Source organism: Gopherus evgoodei, chromosome 8 (genome assembly GCF_007399415.2).
Source record: "Gopherus evgoodei ecotype Sinaloan lineage chromosome 8, rGopEvg1_v1.p, whole genome shotgun sequence".
Taxonomy (NCBI): domain Eukaryota; kingdom Metazoa; phylum Chordata; order Testudines; family Testudinidae; genus Gopherus; species Gopherus evgoodei.
Window position 1 is genome coordinate 34,385,336 of NC_044329.1, and position 14,342 is coordinate 34,399,677.

At 46.3% G+C, this 14,342-nt stretch overlaps 1 protein-coding gene across 2 annotated transcripts in view; it reads right to left on the reverse strand.

Moving 5' to 3' along the window:
* Positions 1-8,616: 8,616 nt before the first annotated feature.
* The window catches only part of ETF1 (eukaryotic translation termination factor 1), a 36,574-nt gene continuing 30,848 nt past the window's right edge, over positions 8,617-14,342 (reverse strand). For both annotated transcript variants that reach the window (XM_030572047.1, XM_030572046.1), the window contains 2 exons: positions 13,085-13,232; positions 8,617-10,778 (listed from right to left, as the gene is read on the reverse strand). In XM_030572047.1, coding sequence (XP_030427907.1) covers positions 10,696-10,778; positions 13,085-13,232 — 231 coding nt within the window. In that variant the 3' untranslated portion in view covers positions 8,617-10,695. The remainder of the gene's footprint in view (positions 10,779-13,084; positions 13,233-14,342) is intronic.

Genomic DNA, 14,342 nt, shown 5'->3' on the forward strand with positions numbered 1-14,342 from the left:
GCTTTGTACTGTATCTTGCAAAATAGGGGCCTCTGGCTGCTCCTGTAGTACAAATAATTACTGCTGATCACATACTGAATTGTGATTCAGAGTCTCTATTTTCCTTGGTGCTCACAAGACCCCTCAGCTGGTCAGATCATTACACCCACTAAAGGCATGTGATGAGCAGCGGCCAGCATGAGTTCAGTTTCATTCTAGAGGCCTGAATCAAAACAGAGGAAGTGTTTCCTCTGAAATGCAGGGAGATTCCACATTAAGCTGTGTTTGGGCCCCAGCACACCCTCTGCTCCCAGGGCATGGAGGTCAGAGACCCTTGTTTCAGGATCAGGCCCAGCACTGTGGCATGCGGTTGCCACAGATTGCACCTCCTGTGATACACAACCACAAGGTGGGGGAGGAGGAACGTCCCTTCTTGCCAACATTGTTTTGCTCTAGATGAGCGGCGCAGGATCGTGCAGTTTCACAGCTGGGTCTCCCCCACCCATTGTTTCCAGTGTGGTTGCACCTGGGTTCAGCGGAGACTTTGTGGAGGGACAAGAACAGCCAAGAACAGCCACGCTGGGCAGATGAGTGCACACACAGCAGAGTTTAATAATCATTTAGTTCTGTGATTAAAAATACACTCTCTCACCTGTGGCATTCTATCCACAGAAATGCAATCAACGGGAGCGAAAGCCTGAGAACACTGAAGTTTCCATGCAAAAGGCATGGAACTGGGTATTCTAAGGTTGTTTATGGAGCATTAATCTGGATCGAAGAGGACTGCTGCTGGGATGGGTTGAGACTCTTAGAGTAAGTGCTGCCTCACATTCCCAGCCATTGTGCCTTATCTCACACTTAGCCTGACAACCAGGTCAGACTGGCAGTAGGGTGTTCACATTCAGGCAAGAACTGGTGTCAGGCAGGAGCTGGAGCACTAGGTCTTCTGCATGTGGCCAGGAAGCAATTAGCAGAGGAGCATACATCAGCTGGCATTTGCCTGTGCAGCTTCCTGAGGCATTGACTCATATGATGGTACTTCCCAGCTGCCACAAAGGCGAGTCTGTATGTCCAGACTCCACCTGGATGACTCGTGGGAGTTCCCCTCTGCTCAGCTAACAGAGGATTCCGGACTTAACTAGGCAGTGTTGTCCTACTTACCTGCTCAGTATTTTGAGGAGAAAATGTTGAAGTTGGTTGGTATTCAGCACTGGAGAATTGCCATTGGGTGGGGATCAGGAATGTCGAAGGGAGATTGCTTTATGGCAGCTGCACGCAACTCACACAGCCTCACGAACACAGGAAAACTCAACGAGGGCTGGGACTGGAGAGGGAACAAAAATGCCCTTGAATACACAGAGGCCTGCCAGCTGTCTCAGCCACAAAGGAATGTTCTCTTCTCCTCCATCTGGCTGCTTAATCTTATCCTTCTACCTGCACTCCCAGCTGCCTCTGTTCAGTGCAATGCTGCTCCATTCCACCTCTGCCATCTAGCTCCTAGACCAGGGGTGGCCAAACTTTTCAGCCTGAGGGCCACATCTAGGTATGGAGATGGCATGGCGGGCCATGAATGCTCATGAAATTGGGAGTTGGGGTGTGGGAGGGGAAGAGGGCTCTGACTGGGGGTGCAGGCTCTGAGGCAGGGCCAGAAATGAGGTGTTCAGGGTGTGGGAGGGGACTCCAGGCTGGGGCTGCTGGGTTCAGAGCGGGTGTGGGGGGTGCTCTGGGTTGGGACAGGGGGTGGGGCGTGGGCTCTGGCTGGGGGTGAGAGGTTTGGAGGGTGGGAGGGGGATCAGCGCTGGGGCAGGGGGTTGGGGCACTGGAGGAGTTTCAGGGGTGCAGGCTCCGGGCAGCGCTTACCTCAAGCAGCTCCCAGAAGCAGCAGCATGTCCCCACTCCAGCTCCTATGCAGACGTATGGCCAGGAGGCTTTGCACACTTCCCCATCTGCACGTGCCGCCCTGCAGCTCCCATTGGCCGCAGTTCCCGGCCAACGGGAGCTGCAGAGGCAGCAGCTGGGGCAGGGGCAGCATGTGAAGCCAGAGGGGGCACATGCCACTGCTTCCGGGAGCTGCATGGAGCCATGGCATGCACAGAGTGGGCAAGCTGCCGACCTTGCTCTCCAGCTGGAACTTGAGGGCTGGATTAAAAGGTCTGATGGGCCAGACACAGACTGTGAGCTCTAGTTGCCTCCATCTGTCCTAGACAGTCTCCCAGCAGGGGGTAGTTTCAGAGATGGACTGAACTGAACTTCATCCTGGAACAAGGCTGCCCCAAAGCAGGTCAGACTCAGAACTTTGCTCCTTAGGTCTTGCTCTCAATGTTCCCAATTTCTCTTCCGGCACCTGTTCTTGCAGACCTGCTTTGGCATAGGGTTGAGTATGAAAACCCTCCTCTGTGGGGTTTCAAACAAGTGTGCAACCAAACCTGTGCACAGCTGCTAAATCAGACAGGTTGTATCTGCACTGAACTTTTGCTTCCCCCGGGCAGAGCTCAGAACAAGTACACTGCAGCCCTGATATGCAGATCCAGTAACAGCTGAAAAGTCTATGCAGCCACAGTCATGACATGTATCCACTTCTTGGACAGGAATTGCCCTGGGCAGTCAGATGCCTAAGGATGTGCTCTGCCTTAATGCAGAACTGGATCCTGGGCCAGCGGTGGCGAGGCTATGTAATAATTTAAGCATAGGAAGGTGTAATGGTTTTATGAACATGGTATGTGACCTGGGCAGGGAGGTGAAGTGTGTGTGTGTGTGTGTGTGTGTGTGTATCTGATTTAAGACATGCCTGTATAATTTCATTGAGCTTGCTTAGTAGCGGGCTGTGGGGAAAGCCAAAGGGGAAGCAGCAAAGTGGATCTAGATAAGCAACCTTCAGAGAAACACTTAGGGGTCAGTACCAGCCAATAGGAAAAACTATTTCTTTTGATTGAGGCCCTTATATCCAAGGAAGAGGCAAACGTTGCTTTGCCAGGCTAGGACTTGACTCAAAACAACTTTTGACTCCCCCTTTGAGGTGGGGAGGGAGAAATGGTTTGTTAAGGGAATGAATGACAGCCAGACTTGTAAGAACCCTGCAGCAGTGTGTGTGGGAGGGGGTTTGCAAGGTGGCTACAGCTTAGACCTATCAAGTCCCCCTCCTGGAAACTTATTGAAATGCTAGCCTGAGGCCTGAGCCCCAGGGGCATGGGGGCAGGGGTACACTCAGCTCAGTAACGGACACCACCTAAATACCATGCAGGGTTGTGCTGCAACACCCCCCACACACACACCATCCCAAACACCCCAAGAAACAGCCCCACTCCCATTTTTAGCCCTTCTGCTTCTTACACTACTTCAGTACCTCAAGGTACCATGTGCTTCCCTCCACCCCAGCCCTTAATGAAAGCTTCTCCAGTGATCCCCTCAGCAGCTGGCTCCTCTTTCTTAGACAGGTCCAACCCCTCTTCCTTCTCACATTTGGGATACAGTTTAACGCTGTTCCAGCACCTCCCATCACCTCCTGCAGAAGCCCCCCAAAGCAATTCACATACAAATGCAAAAGTGTTCTCAAACTTCCAGGTTGCAATGTATCAGAAGAGGACATGAACTTAGCAGAAGGGACATAAGGTGGTTAATTGCGACGGTGCAGATGGGCAAGAAGATGAAATGCGGGACATTTTTAAATAATGGTAAGCAGACTGACTAATCCAATTCATGGACCTCTTTCTTGACTAGTTCAGGTAGTTTGAAAGTAGACTAAAGCAAATAGCCTGAACATTTCTCATATGATACCCAATTAAACAAATGCAAACCCAGCCAAGGAAAGGAGCCAGTGTACAAGTGCTACAGAAGGCCAGTTTACCCTATCTAAAACAGTGAGTGAGGAACTCACCTTTACTAACTAATTCTGTAAAGGAACCAGTAGCTGATGGTTGATCAGAAGGCACACGCCACATTAGAGGCAGCCCTAGCAGAAGCAAAGCAGCAGCACATGCTCAGAAGAGTGTCCAGGTTATTTTAAGGTTAGACGGAACATCTGAGCCAGACTACTGAGTTACTTTTTCAAATCTCTGCATCTCAACAGGGTATCCATACAAAAAGATGATAGGAACAGGATTTTGGTTCCCAGTCTGATTCCACAGCCTTCACAGTGGATTAAAATGCTCTCAAGATGTTCTACAAGAAGTTCCCAACATGTCAAGAGGTAAATCGCTCTGCTAGTCATCCTGGACAGAGGAAGTGGTGGATTCTCCATCTCCTAATGGCTTCAAATCAAGCTTGGATGCCTTCTGAAAGACATGCTTCAGCCAAACACAAGTTATGCTTTAGTCAGAAACATGTTAGGCTCAGGCTGGGTGAATTTTAGTGACCTGAGATAAACAAGAGGCTACACTGGGTCTAATGGTCCCTTGTGACCGTAAGCTTTAGGATTCTACAAGCTTGGTCTGGAAGAGTGCACACTCACTCACACTCACTCTAGTCTGAGTCCCTTTCCAAAGCATTGCCAGCTCTGCAGATTAAATATGCCAGTGATCACAAGTCTGATCTGAGGACAGTCAACTTTTGGATATTGCTTTGCTGGAGAGCTAAATCAACAGTTCTCAACCAGGTGTCCAGGGCCTCCTAGAGGGGCCATGAGCAGATTTCAGGGGGTCTGCCAAAATAAACCAGACAGCAGGGCCAGTGTTTGACGCTCTGGGGCTCAGGGCAGAAAGCCAAAGGCCAAACTGCATGGGTCTGAAGCCAACGCCTGAGCAACTTTTCCCTGCTTGTTACCACTCAATACCAGCCCTGTCTTTTAATCTACTGGATATGCAGAAAAATAGTTGTGGCACAGGTGGGGCATGGAGGTTTTAAATAGCATTTTTTTTTTAAGGAGGCACCTCGGAAAGAAAAAGGTTGAGAACCTTAGCTAAACAATGCATGCCACCCAACAGATTCAGAGGGATTGTAGAACCAAGCTGCACTGGAGCTACAGCAAGTCTTGCTCTAAGCAAGACTGACATTGATTACTGAAAGTTACCCCCAGCATATGGGAGACATAATGAATCTGCTCTGGACCTGCCTTTGGTAGAGACAATCACTGTGGGTCACAGGAGTCATGGCCTTGTGTCAGCACAGAGTACAGTAGTACACTCGCTTGAATAGGATTCCATCCCAACCCCTTACAACATCCTGATTCTGCTGGTTCGTTAATTGCTTCTGGAAAGTTTGTATCAAGGAGCACATACCTTCCAATTGTTATTCTGCTGGAGGGCTGCTAGATGTGTGTATAGAAGTGACCTTCGCCCAGCTCCAGAGCTGCATTTTTGCTTTTTCATTGAAGTGCTAAGGTAAAGAGTATGATGCCCCCTGCCAACTGAATTAGTGCTGGGGAAACAGCAACTGTAGCTGGAATAAGTAAAATACTCAGAATAAATCTGGCATTGATCATTTGTGACCCAGTGCCAACTTAGATAGGATACCTGGCTCAGCCACATCAGCTCTTTTCCCTCTGCATTGCACAATACAATCAGTCTTCAAACTTCAGAGTAACGAGTGTCACTGACAACAAATTGGGTCATGTTGCAAACATGCGACTTTAAGGAGCCATGTGACAAAGACGAGATTAAATGTACCGCATCTTGTTGACACCTGCAGTGGAATACAAACTCTCAAGCCTTCTGGAGAACAATAGCCCATCAACTACATTTTCTAGGATCTGACAGATGTATGCTGATCTCTCGATTCTTCTACTCTGCGCTATGAAGTCAATTGTTCCTCAGGGTTCGTAGATCAAGACTAGCATAGCCAGGTGTTCTTGTGGAACAGACTGTCTTATTTGTTTCCATTCAAATATCCATGCTGTTGCCAGAGTCTTCCAGACCTATGTACCTAAAAAAGACAAGGACTTTTAAATCATCCCTGAGCTGGAAGATAAGTGGTTGATTTAAGGATGCTACCATCAGGTTCAAGCACCAAGTTCTCCAAGGCACTAGTGGAAAGTGAGATGCAGGCAGAATTGGGTTTTGATACTGCCTTAAGAGTGGGTGAATGTGTGAAGTAGGAGTCCATCTTTATTGCTTTCACAAGGAAGCACGAAGCAGCCTGGCTTGAGTAGGCCACATGTGGCCCCTGCATGTATGTGGCGGGAAGGCTGCTGGAAGGGATTAAAGGAAAGCTGTAGGTATACTGTTGCCTGTAAGAGGTGACCATGAGCCATTGCAGTCACCTCTGCTGATGGGGAGAAGACCAATAAGGAACAGCTCATAGCCCCAGCCAGAGATGCATTAGCAGCCAGCAGCAGCATGACCAAAGGGCAAGACAGGGCACAACTTGAGGCACAGGTTTGAGTTCTATGGATTAGAGGAACCTCATGTATATGTTTGATACTGGAGAAGGCTGGCAGCCTACCAGAGCTAGGATCCAAGGAGCAGCTGGTGTTAACTGGGCCACCAAGTCCTCCTGCTGATCCAGCACTGACACCTGTGCTTGAGATCAGAACCACGTCTTCCCCTGCTTGTTTTTGCTCTGCTGGGTAGCAGAGGGTGAAGCAGGGATAATGCTCGTCATCTTAGGGAGTTGCCAGGCACAGGTGGCAAATGCCAGGAAACTGCTCCCAGCAAAGAGTGGGTGGGAAGAATGAGCAGGGGCTAAAAAGCTGGCAGAAGAAAAGTTGCAAGTCTCCTTGACTGGCAAGGCTGCTTGGAGTACAGAAGGCCATAAGCACAAAGAGGTGCCTCATGGTGGGCATGTCTGCCTAGCATGAGAAACAAGGCAGCTCAGCAAATCAGAGGGTATATTTCTTTGCAGGAAGAGAAAGAAGCCATTTTGGAGCCAAGCTTGTAGTTTAATAGGCTCTCTGCTTCTGTAGAGTTGGGATCAGGGGATTGGAAATTACCTGCTGCCACCAGGAGGAGGATCCAACTGGAGAGTTCTCCAGAAGTGGGAGCCAAGCCCTTACTGACAACTCAGAAGTCTGACTCTGACTCAGATTACAGAACAGAGGAAAAGCCCATTGCAAGGCTGGATGAGTGAGATTAGCTGGATCAGCAATGCATGGTTTGGAGTGCTGATATAAAAGAACCATGGCACCAGTAGTCTGAAGTCACCATTAGTCTGCTACAAGAAGCTGATCTAGCAACCAGATTTGATGGCTGTTAGCGGTAAGGGAAAAAGTTACTGCCAAGCTGGAGTTCAGAGGCCAGTCCTAGCTCCCTTAGAGATGTAGCTCGTATTTTTATGACAAGGAATCACTAAGAATTACAGTGTGATCTCTTATTTCCAATGTAAGCCCCCCAGAAGTTTCAGGCTACCACTACAATGCACTTAAGAAACATTAGACACTCACTCAACAAGGCATGTTATTGAAACCTTTCAGTACCAGTAAACCAGCTGCTTAGTTGTGAAATGCCCAATTTCGCACCTGGCCAGAGGTATGTCAATGACTAGCTGGGGAATACCCAACTGGCTGCTGCAGTGCCATGCTTGATAAATGAAAGCTGTTTGTGCTGTTTCAGCTCACGCTGCTTTCCCTTCCTTGAAGGTATAATTCTTCACACAGTCTCCTTCCAGCATCAGACAAGTTCCACAGCAGTGATGCATTCTCCCCTTTATCTCTATTTAAAAAAAGATCCCATCTTCCACTATCCCAAGCTACCATGTCAATTACTTGGTATCTGTTCCTTAAACCCTTGCTGTGCTAGGAAAACAAGCCTCACTCAGAGATTTGTAGCAGATGATGAGATCAGTAATACATGACAGCAGTTCTGGCTAATGAAGATGAGCTGGCAGGCTGGGGTTCAACAGGGAAAGCACACTGCAGTAAGATAACTAATGCATGACAATAGCACTACTCAAAAGTTACAGTGCAGCCTAATATCAAAACAAAGCTGGCCAATGCTAGCCAACTTCAATTGCAGTTACCCAAAAGAGTTTCTTTAACTCAAAGTACAACACAAACTCCTGAGGCCCCTGCATTTCATCACAAACAGGAAGCTTAAATGAAAGCACCTTTCAACCAAGAGTACTTATTCTATTTTACAATCACTTCCCCTGCTACTGAGAATGTGATCACCTACTGGGGAGGTCCCATTTAACATAAAACAATTTAGGACAAAGTGAACACTGCTGACCACTGGAACAGGATGGCCCACAAGTACTGGGCACTATCCTGCACTGAATTTACCTTACTCAGACTAACAAACAGGGGAAAGAGAAGAAGAGGCTGTTAGAAAGCATTGATAATTTGCTTTAATACAAGACTAGTAGGAATATGATTTCTGCATCTCTTTCAACAAGATGACCAACTATTCTGCAATTGTCCTAGGCACTGCCCAACACTTACCATGCTCAGTTCACAGACAAACAGCTAACCTTTAAGAATGGCCCTTTTCAGAGTTCCAGAGCACTTGAATTTGATTTGTTTTTCCCCTCTCATGCTTCTAATATTCTACATTTCAGCTCAACATTAGGGAAGCCAAAGACCTGTCCTCTCTGGGCTGCCAGTTGGGGAAGTTTTTGTGCTAAATAGAAACAAGATGCTCTATCTAGGTTTGAGAATTGAGTAAGGTTGTTTGACTTGGTGGCCTCTGCTGACAATTCATGAGACCAGTAAAGCAACAGCGACCTCTGTAAGAGTAATTACTGTACTAAAAGAAAATCAAGAGTCCATGCTATATTCTTAAATATGGTTTAATACTCTTCTCCATTTCTGTACATCACAACACCAAGATACCACTGCTTGGGATCCCTCTGCAGAGGCTATATAGTATGCGAAGGTTAGGATTTCTCAGCCACCTTTTAATGTGTTTGTATGTGTAAGTGTAATACATATCAGTATATATTGATATACACATCAATATATAATGCAATATATATCACCAAAGAGAACACATTGATTAAAGAAATACAAAAATTTGGCATCATTTCCAAACTTAAATAGTAAAAATAAAAACTACAAAAAGGAGCTGCATACCCTAAATGTATCATGTGAAACAACAAGCAGTATATTCAAAAATGTAAATTTACATCCCATTTTTCTGGTCTTGTCATGTCACATTAGACCCATTTACAATGGCAAAATCCAAACATACTGCTTCGAAGACCGCAAACTCACTGGCGCTTGGGTTTTGTGCAAATCTATAGCAGACCCAACTGCAAAACTTTCATAGGAGACTCCAGCTTTGATGGGAATATCTGTTGTAGACAATGGCAAACACTGCCTGTTTGCTGGGTTATAAAACAGCAGTACAGGTTATATTGCTCACATTGACAGTCATTTTGGACCTCTAGGAGTATAGTGTGACAGTCAGAAGCTACGTTAAGACAAACACTCCCCTTCATTCAAGTGAAACAGGATTATTGGAACGATATGCAAGTATGCCATTTGGAAACAAAAAGCTGCTTCCAACCAACATGCTCAAAGTGACTGAGGAAGAATCAGTGAAGGACAGCAGTTAGGCACTAAAATGTCAGAGTACTCATCAGAAAACCCACTATCCCAAGAGAACAGAAAGGTCAGCTCTGTGCATTAGGTCTCATGCCAATGCAGATTTCAACCTTTGGCTCTAGGTAAACATAACCATTTCTACAGTTTCGAAATGCATTCTATTAACAGGCATTACACAGACATTGCTTGAGGGTCTGGGTATAAATCAGAAGTTTGAACCCACTTCTAAGGCTAGACTAGAGTTCAGTCTCAGATGTACATGACCACCTGCTGATCCATTAAGAAGTCCTTGCTGCTGGGGAGCTGGGATTTCCCAATGGGGTACCTAAGTGTTCAACAGTAGCGTCAAGTTTTCCAAATCCACCAGTGCCAAGGGTTTAATCACAGTCACATCTTGTTAGTTGCTCCTGTGAAATACCTGCTTCCATTTATGGGTTCACCAACAATCAAATTCACATAATCAAGAAATTTTATGCAGTCCTAAAGCAAAAAATAAAATCTTACCAAAAAAGAGACCCAAAGGGGTTCCACTTTACTTCCCTTACATCATGTGTTTATTTCTGTCAAGACTGAAAAGAGTGAAGGCCACAACACTCAGTTCCCAAATTAAGCCTCCTAAGACTCTGGCAGCATTTCCATTGCAATCAAGGAAGCATGCTTCCTAAGTTGTACAAGTAGTGCTTTTGCAAAATGGATTAAGCTAAGAGTTTGGCTTGTCAAAGCAGCTCCCCAAGCTATCTGAATCTTCCAGCCACACCTTGTCAGCTGGCACTCAAAGAGTGCCTTTTCTCTTATTCTTCCATTAAATAGAGAAACAGTAGCTCCAATATCTCACTACATTTCTTCTGCAGTCTAAGCTGAGAATGCCATGTAAATGGGTCATGTCACTGCAAAATGCAGCAATTGATTTTCTCCAATCAAAATAAAAAGAAACAAACCAGTATGATCTTACTTCTATTAATTTTTGAAGGAAGAAGGTTTACAGCAGTTAATGTATCATGACGGTTAAAAAAATCATTTTCATAAAATACAAGAGCAACCAATTTCACCATCGAGTAAGAGTAAAAACTGGGATTCTTTTAAATTAGTCCAAAGTGGCATATAGGAACTTAGTAGTTTGCTGCTGTACTGACACTATGACAAATCAAAGTGTAGGGTTTTGTTTTTTTAAATCCAATGCTTATGGATCAAGTTCTGGAAATGTTCCAATTCTAAGGCAGGGATCTGTTGTGTTTTCCACCATTTGCTCCTTGGGTTGGATGCTGGAGGGGTGAGGCACGTTTTGCCGGACCCAGGTCGACTACCTAGTAGTCATCAAGGTCAAAAAATTCATCATCTCCTCCTTGGTATTCCATTCCCTGGAAATCCACTCGGTACCGCAAGATACCTGGTAAAAACAAGATACCTTTTAGCTTCTTCCTAATTCAGTGTACTAGAAAGGCCTTAGTACAAACTATATCTTACAATACACTGTGGACCTATTTAACGTATGTGCTAGTCAACAACTTCTGGATCACGTCATCTCAAACTTTGACTTGCACCATGGAGATGGAGACCATGATTTTTAACAACAAAGTCTAGTACTTGGTCTGTGTGGAATTAAGATGCTACAGAACAAGGGCAGTCAATAGGTGGACCACAGGCTGGACTGCCAATGGACCATGAAATCTTTTTATTTGCTGCTTATTATTTCAGTGTGAAAAATGTTTCTCTGGAGTCTGGACCTTGACCAAGACATTTTGACCTTGACAAAAACTAATTGCCAACCCCTGCTATAGAAATTTTAAATGTGTATTTTCCAAATATTCCATGTGCTTCCAAGTCACTAGACTTCCAGGAACTCTTGGCACAGAAGTGGTACAGCAGAGTGACCTTCATTGTCAGTACAGCTGGAGACCCCGTAACTGAAAGACAACTGTCAACCACTACTCCACTTAGCACCATTGCTCGCAGTTTGAGACTAATCTTCTCTCCCACCCAACGCTCAGATTATGGCTGAGGCAGACCGTACATGGCAGGGAGCCTAGTGTGGAAGTAACCCCTACTATACATTCTGCAGCTAAAAGACAGGGTACAGACAAGCTGCACCAACGTAGCTAAAGCAGTACAGCTGCTTGGCATGAATGCCGTTATACTGGGATAGTTTATTCCCATACAGAAAGGGGAAGAAGCTATACTGGGTGTAAGAAACCTTTATCCTGGTGTAAATGGGTCCACAAGGTGGAGTGCAAAGGTATAACTACCTATAAATCAAATCCTGGCAGTTATTGCAGCATGAAATCATTTAGATTAGACCATCACCTGAGAGTCACCCATCAGCTCTGAATTCATCTCCCCCGAAGGAGGGCCTAGGTAAAACGGCTGACACTGGGGATCACGAGCAGAGTTCTATTTGACAGAGTAGTTCCTTCCCCACTGTGCTCTGAAGGCCATGATCCTTATCAATGCTTCCTTAAGTGAACAATAATCAGGAAGTCCATCCTTTTAGGACTATGGGCACTGGAGCACAGCAGTCAATGGGCAATAAAATCCCACCAAGGAGTTAAGTCTTTAGGTTGTGACAAAGTTCCTCCTCTATTCTGGTGGGTCCTGCGCTTATTGGCAGATTTGCTCCTCAGTGATCTTCCCCACAGTCTGGGTCAACTCCTCCTGTGTCTGATCAGGAGTTGGGAGGTTTGGGGGAAACCCGGTCCCGTCCTCTATTCCAGGTTCCAGCCCAAGGCTCTGTGGATCGCAGCTGTCTATAGTGCCTCCTGTAACAGCTGCATGACAGCTACAACTCGTTGGGCTACTTCCTCATGGCCTCCTCCAAACACCTTCTTTATCCTCACCACAGGACCTTCCTCCTGGTGTCTGATAATGCTTGTACTCCTTAGTCCTCCAGTAGCACACACTCAGCTCCTTGTGCCTCTTGCTCCCAGCTCCTCACATGCACTTCCTCTCCTCTGGCTTCCCCCAGCCTGACTGGAGTGAGTTTCTTTTTAAACCCAGGTGCCTTGATTAGCCTGCCTTGATTGGCTGCAGGTGATCTCAGCCTGTCTGCCTTAATTGGTTCTAGCAGGTTCCTGATTACTCTAGTGCAGCCCCTGCTCTGGTCACTCAGGGAACAGAAAACTACTTATCCAGTGACCAGTATATTTGCCCTCTACCAGACTCCTGTACCCCACTGGTCTGGGTTTGTCACAGGTTCAATCAAGCTTTTAGAGCTCCTGGACTTCCACAGCACTCCAAACTTACCCAGAGAAAACCTGTCTCTTTCACACTGGAGCTGGAGGACTGGGAAGATGGATAGGGGACAGATTTTCAAAAGGAAAAAAGTGGCAGATCCCCCAAAAATGCAGGTGTGCCTTTGAAACTCTCTCCATTGTCTCAGACACCTCCCTACAGCACCAAGCGTCATGTGACCAGCCACCTCTCCGTTGAGAGCCGAAATGCGCTTTGTGGACCACCAGTTGTTCCTGGGCCACAGTCTGATATTCCCTGCTACATGATGTAGCGTATACAAAAGTTGTTCTACTGAATGGGGCCCTTCCTACATAGATAATTGAAGACAGTCACTGACTCTCAGAGCAGAAACAAACATGACACTATGGGAATGTAGCCTCTCCTATTCTGGTTTCAGAACCAGATTAACAGCAGGTTACATATGGCCAATATTTTCAGCTTAGCCTACTTTCTCCTCTTGCAATTTACCTCCAATTCCTCCAAATCCTTTCACAAATTGGGATCCTTCCTGTGACTTGTCTGTAACAATTTCCAACGTTGCTCCAAATTTCTTGTAGTTGTTAGCAAACCATTCCAGAAGGGGCATACTTTCTATCAGTTCGTGTTCCTGGCCGGTCTACAGACAAAGAAAAAAAAGAGTAAGGCCTAGTCTACAGTCAAAAGTTAGCTTAACAGCTATGGTGCTCGGGGTGAAAAATCCACACCCCCAAGTGCCACAGCTATGCAGATCTAACCAGTGATGCAGATCCAGCCTAGCTACCATCACTCGAGGAGGTGGAGTTACTACAGCGACAGAAAACCCCATCACTCTAGGAAGCACCTGCATTACAGTAGCATAGCTACAGCACCATAGCTGTGCCAGGATAGCAGGCATAGTTTAAGTGAGGTTTCTCTGACTTCAATTTTCACAGCATCTACTGAGGGGTCACTTTCTTCCCAATTCACATTAACTTTATACGCACTCTTTGGTCTCACAAAGACAAGCATTGTTGGTGCTGTAGGAGTCCTGGCTCTATGGGCACACCATTGTTTAAGCATGTAGCTGATGGGCATCCAGGCATGCTCATGGCACAGGCCTGAAGAGATGCTTTGGTGCTGAGCATGCTAGTGAGAGCAGAGAACAGAGTGTCCTAGATGAGCACTAAGGCAGAGGGATCAGTGGTTTAAAGGGGGGAAAAAAGGCGTAATGTGCTTATCCATCACTGACCACTCTCACCACAGCTGTGAGCCTTGTGCCACCATTACCATCAGGGCCCTCAGCAAGCACTCCAATCGGCAACCATAACAGCAAAACAAAGCAAGACAGAAGTGGCTACACTAGCCATGTGGTCAAACTGCAGCAGTTCAGTCTCTTTTCAGTGTTGTCTTTTCCAACGGCACAGGGTCCTGCCTGACTTTCATGACAAAAAAGGGGAAAATTATACGGAAGAGCACTTAGGGTCCTCTAGCTAAGGATGGGGAGGCATCCCCAAATGCACACACTATGGTGAATAGTTGTCCATCAACCCTAATATCTAGAGGGAGATTCTCCATTGCTCTGCACCTTGTGCAGTCATTTAGACCAGAGCAAATGCCACCCAATCAGAATGGTGATGTTTCACACTGGTGTAGACTGCTGCACCAGGTGCGGAGCAGTGAGGAACGGACCAAAAAGAGCATGTGCTCAAGGAGATGAGCCAGGTTCAGTTGTGCTCAACTAGTCCCTTTTACTTCATCTTTCAAGCTC